The sequence below is a fragment of the Lineus longissimus genome, chromosome 11 (genome assembly GCF_910592395.1).
Source record: "Lineus longissimus chromosome 11, tnLinLong1.2, whole genome shotgun sequence".
In the NCBI taxonomy this organism is placed as follows: Eukaryota; Metazoa; Nemertea; class Pilidiophora; order Heteronemertea; family Lineidae; genus Lineus; species Lineus longissimus.
The window spans coordinates 10836691-10847626 of record NC_088318.1 but is presented as its reverse complement, the minus strand read 5'-3'; the positions used below and the strand labels follow the sequence as shown (position 1 = coordinate 10847626).

Sequence of the window (10936 nt, the reverse complement as noted above, 5' to 3'; positions counted from 1 at the left end):
CTATTATCCGACTGTGCTCTTAGAGACAGGCACAACCTGACCACAGAGACAATATCAATCCCTTTCTGCCTTGGGTAGCTTCTATCTGACTGTGCTCTTGAAGACAGGCACAACCTAAGCTGATCATTAAGACAAGCCTTGGGTGGAGCTTCTGACTTTTCTGTACTGACTTGAGTCTGTGACGACTGGCACAACCTGTCAAATGTTCCAATACAAGAGGTACGAACATCAGGTCCCCTCTGCACTGGGAAGAGCCAACTCCAGCAACTGATCACCTGGGACCAAGTGGGGTACTTGTTAACAAGTTCAAATACGAAGCCATCATCATGTATATTTTGAAAGTTTTTACTAAAATTGGAGGACAGGACATTTTATTGACATCAGTAGAAAGAATTCATTCATATACAGGCACTTTTTATATTTTCATTGTAGCTGTTAGTTACATTGAAATTTACCAGGTCGATGATTTTGGGAGGTGTGACAACGTCAGGTCATGGTTGACTCAAAAGTTGTCCAAAAGTCGCGTCACGAGAAATTTTAGGCTACACGATGACAAAAGTCGCCTTATTATAAGCGCCATTTTCTTGATATTTTTTTCGATGTGCAAATAGCTACCGTTATGTATTTTTGTTTCGGTCAACACCCGATCTAGGTCACCAGTCGACCCCTACACTTTGGCAGTGTTGTTAAAGCCCTTCGCAAGGCACATACGAATTCATAAAGATAAACCTACTGATGACACACTCCCACCCAAACACCAACAGAAATGCTGGCCCAAAAGTGCCCATAGACGGAGGTCAGTTTCCCTAACCGGTAGAAGATTCTCATTTGACGGCCATTTTTATTTATTGAATGTCCAGTTCTCCAAAACTACGTGAACACGGTACCACCTGGGTTCACCAATCTCTAACGATACATTGAATAAGCCCCAGCCACCTTGAACAGGGTAAAAAATTGGGGAAATCTTGCCTAGCTGTGCCAGGAGTCTCCTCCAAACCCTAAATACGGAGTCTAAATACTCATCTTCACAAAAATACAGTGAGATTCTACGATTCTACAATGACAATGAATGATGAGATTGAGAATGTTCGAGAATCCCACTCCAAAGATTCTGATTTCCTTGGTTGGCTTTTTTTTAAAGGATGTGATGACAGCTCTTCATGAACATCCGAAGTTTCTGAAAATGCTTATAAACACAATGTATGCATCTCCCAAAAAGTTATTCATAACCACGAGAGATACATGGTGGTTTTCTAAATCTAACAATGTCTGATGCAAGTCGTAACTCAGCTTTGCGCTTCCCTTTCCTTCTTGAACTTCTGCCGAGACGACCGACAAAACCACCAAAGGTATACCGGATGGATGAAAGACAGCACCATCAACACCAGCAGGATCACGTTCATCTGTGGGAAAGAAAGCAAACAACGATTTCATAACACAGAATAAAAGAACGATTTCATAACGCAGAATTTTTTAAGTAATATTTCAATTTTAAGTGTGTTTTCTATCGCAAATGTTACAATGCCAATACTCTGGCCAAGTGTAAACCTCTGGTTCCAGTAGTTTCGACGACAAAATAATACCCAAAATAATCGTATCAAAAATATATATTCTACCCACAATAAGTGGGTCTCCTTTGAGTGGTCCTTGCACCAGGATAAACATCGGGAACTGCAGCAAACTAAACACGGATGAGACTGTCATGTACATTCCGAACAGCTTTCCAAAATGCTTCAATGGAAACCTACAAACGAAAGCAGAGAGTTTGTATGTTCAGGTGAGAAGATGAATGTGGCATCTGCTCTTGGAAGAAAAAGACACTGGAAATATTTGCTGGCCTTTTTTGCTTTTAAACGCTGTAGAACAGAACATTTTAGCGACATAAGATTTTCACGAAAGGCGAGCTTTTAAAATTGGAACAAGACTAGGCCTACTATAGTAGCATGCCAGACAATTGCTCACATGGTCATTTTTGGAAAGGGCCGCATGACATTTCGCCTTGGCTAATGTTTAATGAATTGATACCAAACTGGAGCTGTTGGTTGTCTCACCAAAACCATAGCGCTAAAATGTAGAGCAAAACCGAGGCAGAGCCGAGGTTATGGCAAACATTTTAGCTCCACCCAAAACGAGGGTGAACAAATATCTAGCCCTGGGCCTACACCAGGTAACTTACACTTGAGCTATAAATGCCGAGTTGGGTCCATTCATGAAAGCTCTCTGGACGACCGATAAGGCACAAGTGACGTACTGGACCTCAAGGATGGGAATGCAGGCTGCTATAGACATCAGGACACTTATCAAACTTTCCAAGGCAAACGACAGTACGCACACTTCCACTTGAGCTAAAAACAGATCAACAAATATGAAAATGAAATGAATTTTTTCACATTGATTCTAAGTCTATCACTATTGTCGGACTGAATTCACTTATCTGAAACTCACCCATAACAAGCTCCCCTTCGGTAGTGTAGCCGTGACACGACTACTCATGATTTTCATTGCACAGATGGATTAAACTGTCATAAACATAAAATTCTGCGTCTATCACAGGATTAACTTTCTATCAAACTTTTCAAAAGAGACTCAATTATGTTATCTAATAAAGAATCTTCACCACCCACCACTTCTTACCTATTTTCAGTAAACGAGGATCCCCCTCGGTTTTCCTTTTCTTTCGATCCATCAGTCTACCACTGATGGGAGCAAATATGAATCCAAAGAACTGCATGATGGCGAACACTGAAGTATAGTGACTGACTGTAAGAGAAAACACAAAACTGCTAAGGGAAAATGTAAGGGACCGTTGATGTATCCCAATCTTGATTAGGTCTACACGGCTTTTGACCAATGTACAAGCAGTTTAAAAGTCTCGCGGCTTGCAGATAGTGGCTAATTGTTCGATACTGACTGGCAGGAAGCAATTATCATCACATGCGATATCAATTGCATATTGCAGCAATTCAAATTGCTCCTCTGCAGAGTGCTTTTGTAGAGAAGGTCTTATGAACTCACCAATTGCATCGTCGCCCTTGGCCATGAAAGTGATCTGAAGATTGAACGTCCCCATGAAAAACCAACACCTCAATCGTAAGACGGATATCCAAAACAGGTCCAACATGTAGATGGCACTTAGTAGGACTTCCTTGAACTTCGGTTCTTTTACATCATCACCACACTTACTCTTGGATCCCGCCCCAAGGGTATCGACATGATTTTTTGCCAAGTTGTCATGACTTCCGACAAATAACGTCAATTCCTCAGACCTGCGCCTCTCTACAGGCACGTCTGCAAAATCTTGCAACGACTGTAACGACAGTGCCTTTTCAAAGTTAGTGTCTCGTAAATCATGAAGTCTGTCCATGGAACGCACCATAAAATTCCTATCATCACCAGCAGGTTTTAGAAATTTATTCTTTGGACACGAATCCTGATTTCGAACATTTTCGGCCGAGTTGTAATCTTTATCAGTAGAGATGGAAACAGCTGGAACAGTTATTGCTGGAGCTCTCTCCTCTTCATCTTTTGAGAGTTTCTCGACAGCATCTGTTGATGTTTTCTTTTCACGTCTGCGCCGGATGAATCTCGATATCGACAGGGGTTCGTAGTCGGGAGGGAGAGGATTCTTAATGTGGTACTTCGGGTGCAACAGAATGGTGCTAGTACCGACCATCGTCATGAACATTGCAAACATACAGAGGAAGTAACTTCGCAATGAAAATCCAGCGGCGTAAGAAATCTGTATATAGGAAATAGCAGAAGAATTTAAGAATTATAAGGAGAGCCATTTTGACTTTTGGCGCTGTGAAATTCAAATAGATATATCAGAGTTTCACTTCTAAATAGGAAGTTAATACGACTTTTTCTGCGGAAATTATCATTGTAAAGAAGAAAAAAAGCTAAAGAACTCTCTGTCCATGTACATGTACGACAGCCTCACTGCGGGATCTCGAGATATTCTGATTGTCAATCCCTCATAAATATAACTACAACCCAACCTTGCATCAGAAATTGGTGTACAATCACTGGGAAGAGGTGACAATTTTGGGAGAGGAGGTCGCAACGTTTCTCACCTTAAGAATAAAAAATACAGCCGACCCTGCATCAAACGACCCATACATCACACACATAAATGTTGACTTCTTCGCAGGAATAAGACCGGCGACTTGAAGATTGCTCAGCAACAAGATGAAGGAGCCAAAACTTAACAGGATCATGCCAGGGTAGAGCAGGACAGACGTTTCTGAATGTAAAAGGCAAAGATTTCTTAGACTATCAATTTTAATACTTGTATACCGTCTTCAAAGCTCGCTTTCTGTTCTTCGAAACATCAATGCCACCAGGAAATCACTTTCAAACAATTCTTTCCTTTTTACGACAGAACCTCTCCCATCTCGTGGCTGTGGGTTCAAAAGTTTTACTCCTAGAACGGCACCTGTGCTCTTCTTAATTCCAGACAAGATTACCCAAAATCCCAGAAGACAATGGAGGCAAATGTCTTGAAGCCCTCCTCCTTTTGCCTCGGTGCCCTCCTTATTTCTCCCCAACATGTCTTACACTAAATATCATTTGAAAATGCAATGTGGCGGTATGCCCTTCTGACAAGTTTCAAGCCCTGTGGTCTATGTTCTTCATTTAGAAAAGATTACTCCAGTGTCCCGGGCTAAATCGTGTATTCACTTTATTCTTACCGGGAGTTGAAAATGCAATCAAAGGGAAGGAGATGATGGCACAAGTTCTGGAAAAGCAAACATAATTTCAAAATTTTAAAATATTTATAGATGCCAACTCTCTATGGATGCACAGCCTACGAGGTTGTTTTTTATACCAGAAAAACAACAGAAGAGGCACAAAAACCAAGGTGAAACCAATCACAATCATAGCTCACGAGATCCGTAAGACACTTTGGAACTTTGGTTCCAGAAATGCAGTGGTATGGTTTGCGCACAACTGACATGACATAACGCATCCTTCCAAGACAACACTGCGCTGGGCACCTGCTTTGTTTTATTTCTTCCATATATTAGTTGGTGAGTTTATTGTGAGTCAATTGAGCTATGTAATCTAAGATCAGAATCATGTGACCATAACCATGGTCATAATGTTATCCAACATCATAGTCATGTAATATGTAATCATGGTCATAATGTTATCCAAGATCATAGTCATGTAATATGGAATCAGGAATGAACATTCATGTAGGACTGGACAATAGTGCTTATCAATGACTTTACAATGACTTAACAATGACTTGACAATGGCGAGTGGTTGGGTGATCTGAGGCAAAGGCTTAGGCCTTCTGAGGCATGGTTGTTGGTGTGTGCTTTTGGGAGTACTCAGAAAGACTCCAAGGAAAGCAGTTGGTTATGCTTGCCTTGTGCTTTGAATTGATTGGAGCTCCAGAATCCCTTTTCGGGAAAGCTGCTTATCGAATCCGGACTTTTCGGTTCGGGAATTATGATCGCCTGGCGTTGGTGCCGAATGTGTCGAATGGAGTCGTCCTGCAGCTGTGAAACGCACACATATACGTATTCGAATTGGAACGCCTAAATTCCGTATTATTGGGAACAGATAGCCTAATTCCGTATTCTCATAATTGCCTCTTAACCCTTTACACCTCTGTGTCGCCATATCTGGGTCTTACTCGGAACTGGACATTTTCTCAGTTATACTTGGAATTCATCTTTGGAACTGGACCTTTTTCTCAGTTACCCTGTGAACATTGCCGTGTGAACTTTGCCCTTGTGAACTGAAGGGACTGAACTGAACATTGCTACATTTTGCTACACAAACTCTCATAACTAATATATGCTTTATTTCAGCAGCTGCCTGTATAAATATTGTACATAATTTTCTCTTATAATAAACTCTTTGTTATTTTGATACAGGTGTTCAGCTGTTTTTACATCTGTTAATCACTCAAACGGTAGCCAAACGACCTACAATCTAGACAGACAGTCAGCGTTAACGTTCAACTTCCCGGGCTTGTGCATAATTTCAATGTCAATCAAACAAAGTAGAGAACAATGTCAAAACGGCTAATGGTACTTTGCGGAACGGAACGGAACGGAACAGACCTCGCCACTAGGTCGTTTCCTAGAAGCCCTGAAACTTACCCAAAATATCAAAATCGGACCTTGTCTGAGATGCTATCATACCTTAGTACAGTTAGCTTTCCATATTAAAGCTTTTTGGTGGATTTCGTGCGATAATCTATACATGTTCCGTTCCGTTCCGCAAAGTACCATTATCCTGCTTATTACTCCTCAGAAGCGCACCTCTTCTCGTTTAAGTGATGACACAACACTGTGACAATGCGTTCGACTACCTTTCATTCTCCGTCACTCCATCCTCAGCCTATTGTGCTGCCATAGTAGGACCAGATCGTCCATTATGTATGTTCCGTTCTGTTCCGCAAAGTACCATTATCCTGCTGGATATTGGTACTTTGCGGAACGGAACGGAACACGAGATGTTGGCCTCATATCAAGGTTGATTGTATTCAACTTGATTATTATTTGAAGATCTCCTCAGAAGCACACTGATACTCATTAATTTTAGTTACGATGTAATAAACAAAACATGCTGCATTCAATTACGACCTTTACATTCTCCGTCACTTCATACTCACATCGTCGGAACATGGTTCTCATTCTCTAGTTACAAGGCAAGAGATGATGACATACTGCGTGGAACTACCTGTCATTCTCCGTCACCACATCATGTATTCAACATATTACTATCATCAAGCTCGATATTGGAACACTGCGGAACGGAATCCCACCTCTACTCATTTTAGATACGAAGTAAATAAAACATGCTTACCTTTCATTTTCTGTCACTCCCGCCTGACCGTAATGTCGTAGCAGGGCTACATCTTCGCATATATTTTAAGGCATTCTATGTGTTTAATGCATGGTCACACGAGATTTTTTAGAGGAAATCAATCAAACTCTCCGGGTCTCATTTCAAGTTCCGCAGAAGCCCATGCACCTCTTCTCATTTTAGCGACGACACAAGACAATGCCTTCAATTACCTTTCATTCCCCGTCACTCTATCATTAGCCTATTGTGCTGTATGGCCAAATCTTCGTATGTATTAACACGTTTAAGGCATTCTGTGGGCTCTCCCCGTTCCGTTCCGTTCCGCAAAGTACCATTATCCTGCTGGATATTGGTACTTTAACCCTTTCAGTGCGTATACCCGGTAGTACCGGGTATACGTTCAGGAATCAACCCAAGTGTCTATTTTTGCCTGTAACTCTCTTAATATCGGTCGTATTGCCTGAGAGCAAATGCATTCGATAGAGAATTAAATTCTAGACAAAGTGAGCCCACTTTGGTAAGCTCCGCACCCCTCTCTCAACCGCGACTCTAACGACTTTTCACTTCATTTGGCCACCAATCGACTCTCAGATAACACAGCAAGTCCAGACCAGCATCAGAAGAAAGGCCTTTCGCAGCACTATCGATCCACAGACCTGGAGTGCGCCTTGGGTTACACTGGATATAACCACAGGCCCAGGGAGGTAACCTCGACCCTCCGCCGCGCCAGTTAACTTTTGTTTGAAGACTGCTACTCATTTTTGTTACATTCTCCGTCCCTTCATTCTCACATCATCGTAAACATGGTTCTCATTCTCTAGTTACGAAGCAAGAGATGATGCGACCATTGCGTAGGGCTACATTTTTGCACAGGATTTCAACAACAGAAAACGTGCCCAATACTGGCATATTTCCGCAAAATTATCTTAAGAAACTGACCCTAGTAGCTCAATAGATTTAAAGCAGGAAGATGCAAACGTCGCCGAATATCGTTTTCGGGCTCAGAAATAATATGATAATGAATTGGAAATGCCGGAGAGTTTTGGTATGATCGATTGCAGCGCCGCGCTGCGGATAACTCGCGCCGGTTCCTCATTACCTTTCATTCTCCATCACTCCATTTGACTCAATCCTTACTGTTTAAATTTCATGTGCTTTTGTATTATGTTCCGTTCCGTTCCGCAAAGTACCATTATCCTGCTGGATATTGGTACTTTGCGGAACGGAACCGGAACATCTGTATTACTGGTGACGTCTGGAGAGTATTTTGGTCTATCTCCTCTGAAACCACTGAAGGAATTGGCCATGTTGAGGGTTATTCATGGGTATTGGATGTCCCAAAGACGATCCGCTATATCTCGAAACCAAATTTTTATCGGCCGAATATGCTGTTTTTCGTGATTTTTGCCTATGAATGGGCCAACTTTATTATCGTCACGTGCTGCCACCTGTGAGGATAATGTGTAAGTTACTTGACCTGCCAGGCAGCTTCAGAGCGGACTTCAGCAGTTTAGAAACATAACACACTTAAACGAGAAGAGGTGCGCTTCTGAGGAGTAATAATCGTGTTCCGTTCCGTTCCGCAAAGTACCAATATCCAGGAGGATAATGGTACTTTGCGGAAAAGTACCAATATCCAGGAGGATAATGGTACTTTGCGGAACGGAACGGAACATGTATAGATTATCGCACGAAATCCACCAAAAAGCTTTAATAATTATGGAAAGCTAACTGTACTAAGGTATGATAGCATCTCAGACAAGGTCCGATTTTGATATTTTGGGTAAGTTTCAGGGCTTCTAGGAAACGACCTAGTGGCGAGGTCTGTTCCGTTCCGTTCCGTTCCGCAAAGTACCATTAGCCTGTCAAAACCACTGTCAAGCTAAATTTTGCCAAGTACCTAAAACTAGAAGAAGGATGGATAAAAAACCCTTCGCCTGACGCTTTCTCGTCAATTTTCTTTTGTCTTTACAAAGAGGTACCCCACTTCTGGTACCAGTGCCTTAAAAGCCGCTACGTCACACTGGTACCAGAAGTGGGGTACCTCTTTGTAAAGACAAAAGAAAATTGACGAGAAAGCGTCATCCGAAGGGTTTTTTATCCATCCTTCCTCTAGTTTAAGGTACGTACTTGGCAAAATTTAGCTTGACAGTGGTTTTGACATTGTTCTCTACTTCGTTTGATTGACATTGAAATTATGCACAAGCCCGGGAAGTTGAACGTGAACGCTGACTGTCTGTCTAGATTGTAGGTCGTTTGGCTACCGTTTGAGTGATTGACAGATGTTGCTGTGTGAATGCTGGACTTGAGACTATTGGTGAGTCAAAGTTAGAGCAATTGTCTATAAACTAACTGTCATTTTCTTTGTTTCAGGAAAAACTTGTTTGAAGAATTGTTAAACTAGTTTTTTCTTAGGGGAAAGGAATGTGATGAATCCTATGTTTTGTTTTATTTCTTCCCTATATTAATTGGCGAGTTTATTGTGAATCAATTGAGCTATGTTATCTAAGATCAGAATCATGTAACCATAACCATGGTCATAATGTTATCCAAGATCAGAGTCATGTAATATGGAATCATGGTCATAATGTTATCCAAGATCATAGTCATGTAATATGGAATCAGTTAGAATCAGGAATGAACATTCATGTAGGACTGGATATAGGTGTTCAGCTGTTTTTACAGAGAGGTGCCAGTGCCTTAAAAGCCGCTACGTCACAACCTGATTATCGATGATTTGCAGTTGAGCGCAACACAGTGATTTTCTTCGAAGGAGATATGTGTTAGAGGTCATGACGGTTATGCAAACCTTACCAAAGTGTCCTATTCCATCATTGCGACACAGGCCTTGAAAAGGTACACCCCTCACTTTGCCACTTACAGGGATTAAAAATAAAACTACGCTAACCCCATCATTTTTATAACACAATAGCAAATTTGACCGGGATGCTGGCCAAAGACTTCAATTCACATAGAGACAAGTAAACTTACAAACTGATGTAACGGCAGAATCTTGTCCCACACTTGTCAAAGAGGAATCCGCAGAAAAACACTGATCCACCAGTAATGCAGACGGCGAGCGTGAAGATCAAGTTGAAGGCAGAATCCTGCGGATCACAGATAATGATCTTGTCAACATCCGTTCTGTTCCGTGCAGCATCTGTTAACTCGGTCCGCAAAGACGCCGTTGTTGTAACAGCCGAGTAGTTTGAGTATTTTTGATAGGCAGACAACGTCCCATTCTCCAAATCGCGGCAAAGGTACGCAAAATATCCTTCCTTCTTTAGAACATAATTCAGCGAATGCCAGCCGAAGATTGTCCCCGCAAATAGCAGTATCTCGACAGAACAGTACAGCACGAAGAATAAGCTTATCTGGTTCTTTGAGCATGCCATAGTCTTTTTCGATGATGGCTGACCAGGATTACTGCATGTACTATGTTGAAACGAGTGGACCCTTCTAAAAATCAAGTTGTACCGGAAGTCTCACTGGGGCATTTTGACAGGGTAGCGATCGGCATGTTGAAAATTCGTCCTCGAGGAACATTGTCCCTGGAAAATTTATCCCTGGAAGATTTGGCCCAAAAGAAAATTTGTCCCCAGTAAGTTTGTCCTCAAAGAAAGACTTGTAAATTGTGTTATTTGTGCTGGCCTTTCCAGTGAATTGATTTAGCCGTTTTCCGTGAATTGAAATTTTCAGCAAGTTCCATCAAGCCAATCTTGTCGTAAATTACTTTTTGTGAACAAAATATGGTAACATACGCAATTGGCAGCTGCAGAGGCCTTGAGTGATATCCAGGTCATATGCACAGTAAAAATATTCATGTTTCCATCATGTACTGTCAGTTCAAAGTCTGTTGGTAATGATAGAGAACTTGTAATGAAAGGGGCCTTCTGGTATAAGCCTAGCTAGCTTTCGTCGAATGACATGAAGAATGAAGTGAAACCCACTTCTCCACGAACAGCTGTGAAGTGAAGTAATTTGCACTCCCAATTATGCAAAATACAATTGTGACCCGCTCTACCAAAACTAGGCGCTTGTCGCATCTGAACTTGACAGGTTGATACGGACTTGTTGTTCATTTCCCTATTGTAGACCTTTTGTGAAATGT

At 41.6% G+C, this 10936-nt stretch overlaps 1 protein-coding gene across 2 annotated transcripts; it reads right to left on the bottom strand.

Annotated features, from left to right (window-relative positions):
- Nucleotides 1-381: 381 nt before the first annotated feature.
- On the bottom strand, nucleotides 382-10292 carry LOC135495909 (equilibrative nucleobase transporter 1-like). 2 transcript variants are annotated; one of them, XM_064784930.1, is made up of 8 exons: nucleotides 9817-10292; nucleotides 4692-4738; nucleotides 4074-4243; nucleotides 3016-3739; nucleotides 2635-2760; nucleotides 2177-2345; nucleotides 1621-1744; nucleotides 382-1403 (listed from the first exon to the last, which is right to left on the bottom strand). In XM_064784930.1, the coding sequence occupies exons 1-8, from the start codon at nucleotides 10218-10220 to the stop codon at nucleotides 1287-1289; spliced, it is 1881 nt and encodes a 626-aa protein (XP_064641000.1). In that variant the 5' UTR covers nucleotides 10221-10292; the 3' UTR covers nucleotides 382-1286. The 2 variants fall into 2 exon arrangements, with proteins under 2 accessions (XP_064641000.1, XP_064640999.1); XM_064784929.1 differs by having other exon boundaries at nucleotides 1287-1744.
- Nucleotides 10293-10936: the final 644 nt, after the last annotated feature.